The sequence below is a fragment of the Trachurus trachurus genome (assembly GCF_905171665.1).
Source record: "Trachurus trachurus genome assembly, chromosome: 6".
In the NCBI taxonomy this organism is placed as follows: domain Eukaryota; kingdom Metazoa; phylum Chordata; class Actinopteri; order Carangiformes; family Carangidae; genus Trachurus; species Trachurus trachurus.
In genome coordinates, this window is record NC_139897.1 from 12,430,070 (window position 1) to 12,446,248 (window position 16,179).

General features: G+C 42.1%; 1 protein-coding gene across 1 annotated transcript; it reads right to left on the bottom strand.

The window, feature by feature from the left end:
• Positions 1 to 2,158: 2,158 nt before the first annotated feature.
• skor1b (SKI family transcriptional corepressor 1b) lies at positions 2,159 to 8,100 on the bottom strand (the record flags this gene model as incomplete). Its single annotated transcript, XM_083973141.1, has 7 exons — positions 6,349 to 8,100; positions 5,906 to 5,999; positions 5,701 to 5,805; positions 5,509 to 5,568; positions 4,799 to 4,873; positions 2,868 to 2,942; positions 2,159 to 2,256 (listed from the first exon to the last, which is right to left on the bottom strand). The coding sequence occupies exons 1-7, from the start codon at positions 8,086 to 8,088 to the stop codon at positions 2,159 to 2,161; spliced, it is 2,247 nt and encodes a 748-aa protein (XP_083829267.1). The 5' UTR covers positions 8,089 to 8,100.
• Between the last annotated feature and the right edge of the window lie 8,079 nt (positions 8,101 to 16,179).

Here is a 16,179-nt window from a genome sequence, read left to right on the forward strand (position 1 = left end):
CCCAACTTCATGGTACACACCACTGACATCCCACTGCATTTGTTTGAGTGATTTTGTTGGGCTCTTACAAATAGATAGGCCTACAGATGCAAAAAAAAATAAAAAATAAAAAATAGATGATCTAAGGCAGCAGCAACTAATAATTGATTATTTGATTAGCAGTGGTGTAATGAAATTGCTGGCAACATTAGGCTACTGAAGCACTATTTAGCCTGTTATCAATCAATCAAGATTTATGTGTATAGTCCTTTAAAACAGCCCAAAGGATGACCAAAGTGCTTTACAATAAAATAACAACCAACAGTAAAAAACAACAACAACAATAAAAAAAAAAAACACAGAATAAACATGGTAGCTAATTTGCTTTTGGTAGCTCTTTCTTGAATTGAGCAGCTCCTTGTTCTCTTCATGTCAGAAGTATGTGGCTACTTTTTTACTTCTTGGTGTTTATCAAATTTTTCAAATCTAAGAGTCAAAATACAACACAAATGTTATTTTCCAAGACATAGGCCTATTAGGAGGATGTTATGACTATTTGCTTTTGATTTCTTACATACTGTTCCTTTAAATTAAAGCATGGCCTGTTTGCAACCTTCCTGGCTCTTACCCCCTTACAAAAAACAAGTAAAAGCCCTTTCCATATTCCAGATATGAGTCGTGGCAGTTCAACCCGTAGACGTCTCTAAAAATGTGTTAATGAACGAAGTGGCGACCCTTCAATATTGCAGTAAAATTAGCAAATAAATAGCCTACACCAAAGATTACAGAGAAGCTGAAAAACTTATCATAACTTTTGCCCGTCTTCTTTCCTCTCAAATTTGCTGTGGCACGACCTTTTGGGTGGGCAGGGGGCCACTCCTATCCACAGGCCTGTATTTATATAGCAGTCTAGCTACGAACAGCATAAAAAGTAATTAATCCGGCTCCACCTCGATGCAACAGTGGCTAAATGCTGATTACACCTTGATCTAATTAACCATCTATTCATGCACTGTAGGCTATGACAATGGGTTATGTCAGTCCACTTGTTAATGCAGAATAGACTATAGTTACAGTGACGGTGGTAGGTTATTTTACACTTCTACTTCAGTGGGATTTTGAAGTCTCATAAACTCTGGTAGTGTTACTTTTATTTGATTTTAGCTATTCTTTCAGCATTGTTGATTAGTCTGGCAGAAATGTAATGGTTCATCAGACACAAATGACAAAAGTTTGCCGGTTCTGCCATCATTAGTTGAATTATTTATTTTCTGTGGTGCAGCCAATGAAAGTGAAAGTCTATTTTCGCATCTTCCTCTTGGTGCGAATCCATATAGTCCAACACGCAAAAGGTGAAGACCACACTCATAAATGCATAGACTTTTGCCACTGGATGAATTGATGTAATAGCCTACGGTATGTTGTTGGTCGTCTGGTGAATAAATCGTCTGGAGCCTGTTGAGGCAGCTCAGGGCAAGAATCCACATTTCTTTTAATAAAATGATTTATTCATTAGCGATGAAAACAAATACATGAACAAATAAGCTACTCTTAATAGAATATGTCGCTACTTACAAGGTCGCGGATGAACTAATTTAGCCTACTAACTTTGTTAAGTCTTCAAAAAACAAATAGGCATATGGGTTGACGGCAACAAATAATTATTTTTTGAGGGCCTATTTGAATACACAGGCTTTTTTATGTACAATTTCTCATCACTCGTTTAAAGTGCATATCATCCAAAGTAAGCTAATGGCCTGCAGAGAAGAACAAAGCAAGAGTAGGCTAATTCACAATACTGTGAGGATAAGGAGCAATGAATTGGCTAGTCAAAGCTGCTATTATTGACAACAAAAAACCGAAATAACAACCTATAACTAATATAACGTACATACATTGTCATTGCACTTTGCCACAAATAATAAATAGCATCAATTGTATCATTTCAGGGGAAACAAACTTCACCATATGCAAGATGGTTACATAAATGCTGAGAGTGTATAGATACACATTTTTTTTCTCATTTTTTCTTTTTCAATATTACAAGTAATTACAAGTTAGTCTACTTTCGACTTGATTCCTCGGAGTGTCTCTGGAGGTTTTCTATGGTTTGCTGTTTGACAGAAGCATGTGAATGTGTCCAGTGTTTCTCTGTCATATAAACGTGGAGTGATCCGGTTCAAGGTGGCAGAAGAGGAGATTTGAAGGAGCAGGACCCGGTGCAGTGACGAGGAGTCAACATCTTACAGGAGAAATGGTGCAAAGCGTCGTGAGCTTCTATGAGGAAGGAGATAAACCCATCAACAGTGCACGTGCATGTAAGTGTAAATCTTATTTAACATTACATAATACAATTTAACATTGCACGATAAGCATGTGTTTAACATGAGCACAATAGGATCAGCAGATTCACGGCCACGCTCTTAAAAATGTCGTGGAACAAGTTTGGATCGACCTCGTGCAGTCTGGATGTAGCCTACTCTAATCATGTGTCTGTGGACCTTGGTCTGGGTGCAAAAATATGATAAAGTGTTTGCAAATACAAGTCCAGTTACCTACGATTCAATTTGCCCAGAAAAGAACGATGACCTGGATGAATGAAAATATTCATAGACAAGTGTTTGCAAGAAAGACGCGTGTGAGACGCACACTGGGCGCGCAAACCTTGTTTTTTTTTTTAAATTGTCAATCTCTTTAGGCTTCATGATTAATATGAGGAAATGGCTAAACTGATCATGGGTAAAAGTAAGAAAAACCAAGCTCAAGTTTATGGGGTCTCTGCACGAAGGCAACTGAAACGGTGTAAGAAAAAATATATCTGTAGGCTAAATGAGGATGGAAAGTGAAGCCATGTTCTGTATCCGCTCCCTTTGCTTTATTTGTCTCACCTCTGACGATGTGAAGCTGCTGGACCATCTCCTCCCTGTAGGAAAGCTCCCGTTTCATTTGATCCTGAAAATTATCTGCAGAACAAACAGCAAGCACAGATTTCAGTTGGAGCCTCTATTAGAAATACACAACAACAACAACAACAACAAAACATACCATCGCCCTAAAACACCGAGAGTGTAGGAGATTGTATATTTGACATTTGTCATTAATATCCATATGAATCTGAGGAATAAACATGAGTGTGACAGGATGAAGGTCCAAAGCGCTGATAATAACACAATGCAGTGAAGTGGTCGCCTCTACAGGGCGCTGTTCTCAAGCTAAAGCAACAAACACCGGCTCCAACCATAAACCCCCAGGCCTCACATGAGCAGCACTGCGATGTGCAAACACACAAAGAGGAGATCAGATTTTGGTGATTTTGATTTTGATTTTTTTTTCTTCAAGAGGTTTTACAGAAAAACTGAATAGATTAAATAATTATTTCTATAGCAGCTAAGTGTGATAAAAGATACTGACTTTAAATCAAACTAAATTCACAAAGAAAAACCCAGTGTTAACATTTATGTTGATTATACTTTGTGTCCTACAAACTCTCAAAAGCTGTATCCAAATACTTCCAATAAATCCAAAGAGAAAACACATATCCAGATATCCAAAACCTCCTAAATTCGACTTTAAGAGTCTGGAGTGTCACTTTTTGCTGATCTGCATTTCACACTCAATGATGTGCAAAGATTACAATGACTTTATCTTCCTGAAGTATTACTCCAGCATTTCACAAGCATGCATGAGAGACAAATATAGAGACAAATGTAGTTTTAAAAACCTGCAGTTCTAACAGTTCAGTTTTGAGATATTTTTCCAGACAAATCCAACCGCAGGAAAATTATGTTTATTTAGACTCAGACCTGATGAAGACGGATCTGGAGCTGGTCTTAAATAATGTGACCCCTACCTGTCTGATAAAAAAAATACTTTTAAATAACTTTGTTTGTGTCAAATTATTTGTCTCATTCTGGGGATCTGACAATTAGTGCAACATCAGCCAACCACTTTTTCAGTGAATGCCGTTGGTGTCTATTCACCATTTTCCCTCGAATCTCTGAGAGGGTGAGACATTTTCAAGCATTTTGGAGAGAAACTGGAGTCTGTGGAGGAATTACTGTCAAAAAAAAACCTGCAGCAGTTGGAGAGTGAGTGGTACTTTATCTAGAGAACCACATGATGCACTCAGTTGCTTTTTCTGGACATGGGTTCAATTTCATGTGAAGAAGCATCATCTGTGCAGCAGCACTTTGAAGTTTTAAGTAGGTTTATAAATCCAGATGTTTTGACTGAACTGCGGATGGAAATTGTCCGTCACAGTTTTCATTGTGAGGCATTCAAAACACCTCAATATCAACTCTGATGTTTAAGTTGAACAAAACTGATAGTCATCTTAGCTATTACACAGAACAGTTAAAGATTTGTAAATGGTCTTATATGCACATATCTCAACTGATTTGTGTATATCTGTTATTACACTTGGCTCCACGCAGAAAGAGAACCACTTTCTAAGCATGCATGGGTATTTTTGGATATGAGGTTGAAATCATAATCCTCTCAAGTCAGTGTTAAAAGGGGTTTTGAACACATATTTTTCCCAGGGGAGAGTGTCCCTGAACCACTTAGCATTTTTGGAAGAATGGTGCCCTTTAACAGATTTCAGCTCTGCAGAGAGAGCTGGTGCATGCCGGCGCTGAGGTGGGTTTTGGTCATGACATGACAAAGGTCACATTTTTGGCCTTCATCACAGACATGACAGGAGAGTAACATTTTAACATGCACCAGAAAGACTTTGGGGTCTCTCTCTATGAAATTGCTGCTATGTGCAGTGACAAAAGCCAAATCAGTCGGAATAACACTGTGGCAGAATTTAGCTTACCTTTTAAGTTCTGAAATTCTCGTTCCAGCTTTTTCCTCAGCTCAACTTGCTCTAACAGCTGCTTCTGTAGTTCCTCTAAAAAAGCAGACAAGAATAGAGGAGGTTTGAGGAGGAAAGGTACAAAAGGCTTTTGTATCAGCTTCCTTCTAGGACGCTTTTCTATTTTTAATGACAGTGACGGGGACATCATCAGCATTTACACTGACTATTCAGAGCAGGTCTTCCTGGGCCTGCAGTTTAAAAAAAATCCCTCATGTTTTTTTGGGACAAATCCCTCAGCATCTGCCTCAGGGCAAAAACACATAAAGAGGAAAAAGTCTCATTTAGTTTAAATTCCACAAGAAATTGTGACGTTTTTCCAAGTGACTCTTAATTAAAGGTGGGTCCAGATCAGAAATACAGAGGGGTTTGTTTTGCAAGTGTTTGGCCCCAAGGCCTTAACAGTGAATGGAGATGGAGATGAGCAAGGAGATGCTGCAGAAATTAATTTTATATGTACAATTATTATGAGAAGATTTAACCCTGTGGGCTTATTATCCTTCCTTTGTTATTATGTGAAATAGGATAATTCATATAGAAATAAGTGAATTCTTATGCAGGTAGTCTACTTGAAAGATAATAATAATAGCCTAATAAAAATAATAATAATAATAAAAAAATAATAAGAATTGAAGAGCCTTTTAAATATTTGCATCTAAATACCATCTTACCTTTTGCCAGAGTTTCTACGTTTCTTTGTGATGGCAGAGCTCTGGCTGGCGCGTCCTCGCCTGAATACACAGAAAATAAATTATATTCCTATCTGGTAAAAAAAAAAAAAAAAAAGAGAGGAACTCCCTCTCTGTTAAAACAGATTTTTATAACAGGGAGAAACCCTCCTGGCTGACCTCGGGGTGACTTACCTTCGTCTGGCTCTCGCTGGTTCTCCTCGCTGCTTTGTTCATTAAAAGATTTCGTTTCGATCTCCTCCACTGTGGAAGACGGCTCCTCTTTACTCGTACTCTCATCTTAAGAGAAAATAAATCGATGTGATTTCCCCGCTTTTCGATTTTTTTTAAACAGCTAAATGTTTTTAACAAAAGAAAAAGCAGGAAAAAAATGTCTAACCATTTGTTGTGAGTACTCCAGTCTGGTAATTCGCAGGTCTGAACTGATGGGGACTGCTCCTTTGTTGCAGCTCACCCCTCTCCGGTGTGTAAACCTAAAGAAGAAAGAATCACCACTTCTTTCAGCTCTTAACATTACAAAAGGCTCTGTTATATAATAATGAATTTCCTAAAAATCTAAAATTAGTCATTAAAAATATACTCTAAGTCCAAGTGTGTATATTTTTATTTTTAAGAAATGATGTATCATTTTCTTTTTCCTAAATGTTGTGGACATGCTGTTTGGACATTCAAGACAAATTTCTCCAATAGGACACAAAGATTTATCTGCTTAAAAACACACACACACAGTGCAAGAAAAAACAAAACCCACTCGCAGGGAAACTTTAGTGAAATATTACAGCTTGTGTGATCGCCAGTGTTTCTCAGCTAGAAGTCACTCACTTCAGTAAAGGACGCGGCTATGTGGGGCTCTGATATCTGCTTGCTGTGCAGTTCTCTGTCAGAGGACTGGGCCACGTGGAGGCTCATTTTCTGGGAGTCAGCCACGCTGCCCTCCTGCGTGGCCTTACAGTCTGAACCGGTTGGTGAAACGCTGTGCGCCAGGCCGGGAGGAGTCCGAGCTGGACACACCGACGACAGAGGCCGGGAGTCCTCCTCCTCCTCCTCCTCCTCCTCGTCCGGTGTTTTGTTCGTCTCCACATCCACGTCCGGATCGCCCTCACTGTCCACGCAGGGAGACATGGACCGGTAGCTTGAGCTCTCGCTTAAAAAATCGGGCGACAAATAGCCGGTGCGACAGCCGTTGTACGCGCTCCTGTTGCCGTACAGCTTGGCGATGCAGTCCGCGTCTTTAATAACGGGTCTGAACGCGGAGACGTAGCTGATTTTCCGCGGCACCGGCGTCATCCCCTCCAGCGGCCTGGCCTCGTCCCCGGATTTGTCGTCCTCATTACGCGCGGACTGCGTGCTGGAGCACCGGTCGTTTTCAACCATGCTGTCTTTGGACGTGTTGGTGCTCCGGTCGCTGTGCTCGGATATGTCCATGTCGGTCTGTCTGGGGGGGCACAGCAGCTCTGGTGTGGGTTTGTGCTGGGTCTGCGGGTAGGGAGCGATGGGCAGCGCGCCCGCCGCGGGCCAGAACATGGGGAAGGAGTGGTAGGTGCTCTCCTTGGTGCTGGGCCACAGGACGCCCGGGAGGCCCGCCTTGCTCTGCTCTCCCAGTAGACTGTCCTCTTTCTTCTGGCACAGGCCGAAAGCTGGGAATCCGTACGGATGTGGGAAGAGCGGCGGTGGGATCTTCTGCAGCATCCCAAAGCTTTTACTGGGCACCGGGATGACGGGGTAGCTGCGCGTACTCGCCATGACGCCGCGGTTGTCCTCGCAGCTGAGGATTTTTGCAGGTATCTCGGGTGTTTCTCGGGGACGGCTGGGTCCATGTGACTTCAACGAGGAGCTGGACTCGGACCCACAGCCCGGCAGCGTCCTCTTACGACTGCCCCCGTTGAACATGGCCTTCACGTCTTCCCAAGCGTGTAATATGTCAGTCGCGGAGCCTTTATCTGATAATTTCAGATGCCGCCTCCAAGAATTAAAATTCGCTGCATCCGGCTGCGTGTACTTGGACTCCGGAGTGCGATGCGAGTGAAATATGAATTTATTTGGAGAGAAATACATGTTGCAATAGGAGCACTTGATGCACTTGGCCCTGGAGCTGTTGTACCTGGCCGGGATGAAGCTGCCTCGACTCCCCCAGGCGCACTCGTGAGACACGTCAAAGGCGAAATTTTCTGGAAGTTTAGGGGGCGAATGAGCTCCTAGAAACGACTTACAGAGTCTTTCGGCCTCGCGTTTAGTGATCATCCCGCAGCGCCTGGAGGAGATCGGCATGGCCCCGGCTCTCCGCAGGATCTCCAGCTGGACAGGAGTGCACTGGACGCAGGTGATGCCCAGCGCCACGCGCCGGTTGTGTATCTCGTTGTAGCTGTAATTCTTCAACAGGGTGTTGGATATCTGCGCAAGGCAAAGTCTCTCCTGGCCATCTATCACCAAAGACACGATAGGTATTCCGTACAGCACCGTCTCTCCCACCTGGTTGGGCTTCAGGTTGGTGCTCGGGTAGGAAAGTTCCTGTTTGGAGCTCGGCGAGGAGCTGGAGTCTCGCCCCGCGGGTATGGAGTCCATCCTGGGAGGCCTGGAGGCTGCAGAAATTATATTTGACGTGACCATGTGAGTTTTAAAAATCAAACAGAGGCCTCAAGCACAACTTTACAATAACTAATTACTAGCTACACAAGTACTAAACAGAGGACAAGGCAGTCACAGGCCTGTGTTTGCATCAAGTTGTGTGAACTCAGTGGGGCATTTTAGAGACAAATCTTCACTAAGCAATATGTTTATGACATAATGCTGATGGATTAATTGTAGCTATATCAGCCCGCATGCATTCAAAACTCATTTAAATACAACTTCATCCTTTGTTGACAATCACACACAAACTGTCTGCAGGTTTAAATTCTATATAATTTCATGATTTCAACAAACCGTGCGTAAAAACAACAACAACGTTGCACTGTAGTTGACACTAAAGCAGCCAGTGTTAAATGCTGTCTGATCAGTTTCTAAGTCTCACCTTCAACGTGCGCGCGGCTTCCCCTTGCGTCGTCAACGACCAAAGCTGCGATCAAGTGAGTGTCGGAGCGATGAGAAGTGTGTGTGTATGTGTATGTATGTGTGCGTGTGTGTGTGAGAGAGAGAAGATGTAAAGATGTTTGCTTTAGGAGTGGGACGCTGTTGTCCGTGCAGCGCCGCCTCCTTCCTGCTCACTGTCCTCCTCTCTCTCTCTCCTCTCTCTTCTCCCTCTCTCTCTCTGTGCTCCACTGTCAGCGTGTGCGCAGGGTTTGTGTTGCAGCAGCAGCATCAGTGGCCACATGGCCTGCAGACTGTGGTGGTACAGCCCCCCTCCCTCCACGACACCGACAGCAATCAAGTGACGGCAAAACTTATGGCAAGGCACTCCCACTCACACAGGCGGTCTGCATTAACTATGGATTCATGACCAATGAAGATGCTTTGTAGTGTTTGGTCTTATAGCAGCCTGCAGGTCTACACATGTGGAGAAGGCGCTGTCTGCAAAACGTTATTATATAATGATCATAATAAAAAAAACAACTCCTAAAGGTTTGATTCAATGCAGCCTATAGGCCTCTGTGTTTAAATAAATTCTCAATTAAAACAAGAAAACATTCACATTAATCTTTCATTACTCTGTAGCTCATTGTGTGGACCATAATGCGTTTAATTAATTCTTTTGCGCTTTCCTATTTGAAATAAGACGCTATGTTATTGACATTATGAATGGAGGAGGCTGCGGTGGGATTTGGCTTTCCGCTAAAAACAGCAGGGACCCACCGACACATTGTTGTGTGTGCTGGAGTCAGGACGTGCAGGCCAGCATCATGTGCTGGGTTCCCACGGATTCACCGTGTACAAGCCGTACACCTCGCCTACACGCGTTTTGACAATAACCAGCTGCTCCAAAGGTCACTCTCTGTGATCAACGCTTAGTCGCCCCCCTCCTCACCTCCTCATCCCACCCTCCCAAACCAACCCACCCCCTAAACTCCCCTTTCTCTCACTGTGTTTTGCACCATAACGTGCATCCAACTTTTAAAAGTCAACAAGAGGTTTGGGTTAATCATTTACATGTGGCACACGCGCGGCGCCGAGCACTGATGTAATATTGATGAAGGTAACAGGACACGCTCCTGTTGGTCCTATTGTCTCCGGAGGGACGGAGCTGTGCAGCGACAACAGTTTGTCCATAATTATTGCAAAGCAATGCAATGTTGATTTGAACATATAGGCAGCCTCCATTTGAATTTAGCGACTATAAGTCTGAAATAATAATAATAATAATAATAGGCCTAATAATAATAATAATAATAATGAATAACTGGGAAGTAAATTTGTAACCAATGCAAAAAAACAAAACATGACTAACAGGCTACATTTTTTAATATTACATGTATTTTATTAGGCCTATGTGTTTTATTATATTTTCATAAGATCGGGCTGTAATAAAGAATTTAAAATATTTACATTCAACAGACACAACGAGGCCATAATGGCTTTGTAATTCAACTAGATTCTGTCTTGTCGTAATGATCTTTCTTTTTTTTTTCTTTTACAATTTCACAAAAATATGCCACTGAAATTAAACACCATGCAAAAAAAAAAAAAAATCATAACAAAAAAAACTCAAATGAAAATGCATTTAGATTTAAGATCAGTGAACAGACACTGGTCCTACTTGAAGCATCTCCTCACGTCAAAGCAGCTACCAAATTCAAATTAAAACAGAAATCACCCCCATCTGTCTGTTCATTGATTATTGAACGGGTATGGCCTGTTAAACCCAGTCACCAAAACAAACCTCTTAATTAAAAGTCTGTTACTATCAGATAAATTCAGAGTGATATTGCCATTGGTAAAACATTCCTGAAATCAAATGAATTAAACGTCTTTTCAAAATTTTAAAAGGCTGCAAAACAATCCATTTAAAGCCTTAACCGTGTCCTATCATCACCACACATGTACAAGAAACCCTCATTTCAAACCAAATGTAACATCCACAGACTCATTCATTGCAGGCCTTGATGTGTGATGAGTCTGATTCAACCAAACCTGAGCAAGGAAATGGGAAAAGTAGCCGAAAAGTCAGTGAGGTCATTATCAGACTCATACACACTCTACCTTTTTGTGCAAGAGAGAACAGCTCATTTAAAAGTGTGTCTGCATTAATCACAGTGCTGCATCAAAGTATGATAATCACCTGAACACTCTATTAAAATAAAAGTGCCAGCCCAGGGGAAATCTTACCTTACTCTTTAATTGTTTTGAGGCTTTGATAGGCTTTTTAATCTAAGATTAATTTATGCATTCTTAAATAACTCTACATATGATTAATAAGCTTGAAAATTAAAAGGAGACTGAAGCAATTATAACAAGTGGTTGGTCATCACCTCATTAGATGGTATGAGAAAGATGCAGTTTGTGTGTGTGTGTGTGTGTGTGTGTGTGTGTGTGTGTGTGTGTGTGTGTGTGTGTGTGTGTGTGTGTGTGTGTGTGTGTGTGTGTTTTGGTCTCACAAAAATGTGGGGAGACTGTTTGATGACAATCAGTGGGTAAAAAAAAAAAGAGCTGCTGGCTAATTATTCTGAATTATTTCTGGTGCATGCTCTGAGTGGTTGAGTCACAGTCAGTTATTAGAAACTTGATTTAATACATGATTTATTGCCAGTTTTAACAGCAAATATCCCAGTCAAGAATCAGCTGAGACAGTTCAGATCGCTCACCGTTGACCACCGTGTTGATCCTGAACGGATCCCGAGTTGAAAGGACAACAAAAGAGAAAGATCAGCTGTTTGAGAGGCCACCGGAGAGACGCAGTGAAAACACTGAGACTTGCTAAATGGTCGCTAATGTGTAAACAAGACATCACTCCTCTCCTGCTCTGATGTTTATTTGTCTCCTAAAAGCCCACCCCTGGGTCCTGACCCCCACATCCTCCACCGCTAAACGGAACATTTCTTCTCGCAGGAGGTGGTGTGCAATGTGTGTGTGTGTTTGTGTGAGTAAAGGGGGGGAGAGTTGGGGGAGTTCATCACTGCATCAAATGAGGCTGAGCGCAGGGACCCTTTTGTCACAGACAGGGACTCATCTGCCAATGGTGAGCTGTGAGGTCCTAAGGGAAGGGAGGAACAAAGGTGCTAAAAGGCTGTGTGACAATGAGGGTGCTCCGAGGAGAGCCTTCAAGTGTGGGGACACAGGCTGCACGGGACAAGCTGTGCCAATCACTCCGCAATTACTTTTTTGTGCAATCCAGAGGCCTTGCGAGGGCATTCATGGAGAGACACAAGGACACGAGCAGCCACGGCGAGGTCCACGTCTCGCTGTGCTTTCCTTCTTATATCGAGCTGACCCCAAGACTCATCACGGCAGAAATGTATAGTAAATCACCTGCTACTCTGTTGAAAATCTGACCAGAACACCACGAGTACGTTTTTACACCGTGAACCCATCAGAGAAGATGAAGGCGATTAAATTTAACATAAAAGACTAAAAGGTTTTGTCTCATACACAAGTAACGCTCAGTGAAAGTGATGGAAGACAAGTATGAAACAACAAGGTCAGTAAAATACTGAACTGAACTGAAGATTCAACATGAAACATTGTGTAAAATGAAGAGAAAAGAAAACATACACACGTCACAAGTGCAAAAAGGGCAGCGCAAAGGATCAAGAGGACGTTGTCCCACATGATACACAGAGGTCAAAGGACAGTTCAACATCCTCATGGCCTGAGGAAAGATTTTTTCCTCTGTGTCTTAAAACAAAGCATCAAATTATTGTAAAACTATTGAACTTCAATCTGAGATCTTGAATATCAAGGTGTATCCACTGTAATGCCTGGGTAAAATGGCTGAGATCAATATCACAGTAATAATATTTTTCTCATGTTGGCGTAGTGACCTTTGGTTCACACTGTGTTACATTAGATGAGACTCTTCACCAATGTTATATGAATACCTCAGTTACTGATTTTGGCCATGTTTTAAGTACATTTTTTTGTACAATTTGTTTGAAAATATGAATAAGGACGACACAGTCTGGTTAAAACAACATAATATAATCACATCATCGTGATGTCATTACACCAAAAGTCAATACATGATGAAACTAACTTATTATTCAGCCCTGCCTACAAACAAATAACAGCAGTGCACGGGCCTCTGCTAATTCACAATGACAACTCTTACACTTAATTGCCATTGCACTGACTGACTCACTATGTTTACAGAGTATTTAGGGAGTTTAAGTTTTGTGTATCAACACTGTGAATGCTACAGTGTAATAAAGAAAGATGCAGGAATTTGTCTATATCCAACCCCGAGCAGTTTCAATGGTGTAATGAGGAGTCAAGTGAGAATGGGAATTATCGTAATGATAACAAAGGTCTATGCACCATAGCTTGGGGCTGTATTGTAGGGCATTACCATAAAGATGCAATGTGCTTGTATTGCAGGGTTTTTGTGAGGGAGCAGGCCAAAGAGATAATAACTATTAGTAGATGACAGTGCTTTGTGGGATTCCAGCTGTGGAGCCCAAATTTCCATACAGATAGAATGGCTCTGGGTGGATGATATGCGTATGTGGGGGAAGGGCTGGGTGACTCTGTGGACTCATACACACACACACACCCATGTATGCACGCAAGCACACACACACACACACAGGTCTAGAAGTGGGAAATCTCAGTGTTGGACTCTGTCTTGGTGTCCCCAGTCAAACTCTGGAGTGAGGCGAGAGGCTCCAGTTAGAGCACTGCAGGTCTCTGAGGAGGAACTGTCCAGAGTACTGAAGCAGCCTGCTGTTGCTCTGCTGACAGCTTTCAAAGTCAGGAAGTGCAAATAGCTAGGACTCCCCTCCCTGTGTGTGTGTGTACAGAGGACCAGAGATTTCCATCAAGATCACACGCAGGTGAGAGGGTGTGCAACAGACTTGTCAGCACCACAGATTGGGGAAAACCTTGCCGGACAAACAAATAAGAGGGAAACAAAAATCTGTACTTTTCAAGGTTGCAAACTTCCACAAGTGCACACATCCCAGAAATACAAAGTGTATCCAACATGTATGGGAGTAAAAGTGCTCCTTGAAGGAATAACAAGAAGTTTAGTCTTCGAATGTGCTTATATTTGCTTAGCAAGATGAGGAGGTTCATACCACTTTCACTCTGCACAGTGAATACATCTCGCTGGTGGTCTTACAATGGACATATTTCAGAAGGAATTTATATTTGAAAATGGAGTTCAAGAGTTTGATGTAAAACATTCTGAATGAAGCTCAAGGGAGTTTTTACTGGGCTATTGAGCGCCTTGGTTACAAAAACCAAAGTGTAAACACAATGCATTGTGGTTTTCCTTGAGGGCAATGTCATTGTGCCCTTCTGAGATTTATTCTGCACACTAACACACAAAAACACCACAAATGCTGTATGTAGATTAAAAAAAAAAATCTAATTTGGACAGAGTCTTGTTAGTTGTTACCATCCATTTTTTTTAAGGTTTTGTGCAAAAAGAAGCAGCTGCTGGTTGTAGCTTCATATTCATAATCAAAACGGCAAACATAAGAGTTAATTTGCTCTCCTCAGCTATTTCTAAGATAACAGTGAACATGGGCATTTCCCAAAATGTCAAACTATACCTTTTTAAGGGTCAAAATTGGAACCGGTTTTACATAGTAATTAATTCAACTGGTGTTCCCTCTATGTGAACTTGAGCAGCAGCTAGCGAGAGTCTGTCATTATGACCCAGAAAGGACACGTAGATGTGAGGATTCAGGGCTGAGTGAGACAGAACAAGTGTGGGATTGGAAGGCAACTGAGATGAATTATCTATGGGAGGAGGTTAAGTTAATAATAGCAATAGCTGTGGTGGCGGCGGCGGAGTGTTAAACTCTGCTGTCTCCTGTGTTCCACTCAATCCGCTAGTGTAAATAAGTCCACAAACATCTGTAAACAATGGTGCACACATTTTCTATCAAACAAACACAGCTGTTTAAAACAGGGCCCCGGAGATCGAACAGGTAAGAGGGCCAGGATCCCGGGACTGAGCAGCTTATTTGGTCGACTTCCAGTGCCAGACATGCTGAGCGCATTTATGTAAGGACGAGGCTAACAGAGAGGAGACAAAGATAGTGAGAGCAGAGAGCGTGAGGACACCAATCATCCTGTAATTATCCCCCCGGTGTGTGAACTGTCCAACTCTCCGTCCTTGATAGATTCACCTGACCCAATAACACAACACACAGTCACACAATGGACTGGAGGCGGGATAAAGACAACACCATAGATCAGCCAGGGATCAGCAATGAGACAAAGACCTAACATCTGGGAGCTGCGGTGAAATTAAAGAACCGAAAGACTGAACCAATCCTGTTACAGCTCTCCATTAATAGCCTGGGAGCTGCTTGAGAAACGGCACGAGTGAGGTAATGCAGGATTCAATTTCATTTGATATTAAAGAAACACCCCTTGGCATCACTCCCCGTCTCTCTCACACTCTTTTCCTCTGCCGTTCAAATCACTCTCTTACCTTAGAGTGATGTATTAAGCCATTTAAATTAACAATGGAATGACTTATTCTAATACGCCCGTCCCGAGGAGAGCCTGGGATGATGCTTGCTGGAGTGGGACATCAACACCACACACACCACCTCTGAACCTCAGGCTGGGCAGCGAAGCATGGCGCTCTTTTCCAGATAGCCCAAACAATCTGGCCAGCACTCCATCCAAAAGCAGACATTCATATTGTCATTATGATGTGGAGAGGGTGAATAACACCACTAAGCCTGCCATTACTGCACACAAAAACTACATCTCCCAAAAGCGATGTTCTTTTCTGAAGCGGAAAAAAAGGGAGAAGGAGAATCAGTAAATACACCAAAGTCACACAACTGAAATAACTTCTTTAGGAGTTTGAGGCAGCAAATGCTGAAGCTGTAGTCTTTATGAACTTCAGCAGCAGCTTGTAAAATCTCATTACTCCCTCTCATGCAGTCTATGTCTGATACAGACTTCTAAATCATTCATGCCAAGGCCTTGGTCAGCTGAATACAAATGAGGATACAGTGGGTGCTCCATCTGTCCCTGAGGGGTTTGCAAAAATAGATCTGAGAAAAGCACAGTTTGATTGATGCTTCTACACTCTGAATAATGATCGGTTCAGAGGTCAAACTACTTCAGTGACATGCATTATATCATTAATTACAGACATCAATAAACAATAGGACACTGTCCATATGTTTTAAGTGTGCTTATGCCTCCTCTTCTCCCTGCTGGATCATTTCACAATTAGTAACTGTTACACAGTGACCTTAAAAATACAGGGGGAAAAAAAGACTCTCCTCAGCTATTGATTGCATTCTCAGAACAGCACACCAGAAAAATGTGGCGTAGTAATTACAAGTGATGAGAGAAGCACATTTCGATCTCACAGTTACATATGCAATTAAAATATTATTCATTACCTCTTAAATAAAAGCCTGGTTCTGAAATCCCATTAAATTTGGGATAATTGTGTGTGTTTAATTATAATCCCTGGCAGGATGGAAGGATGGGAGGAAGCAAGTTTCGGAGAAAGTAACAGAATGTGCTCTGACCTAGATAGTGGAGGAGACATTTTGTTTTAAAAGTGACCTTGCTGTGAAACCTCAG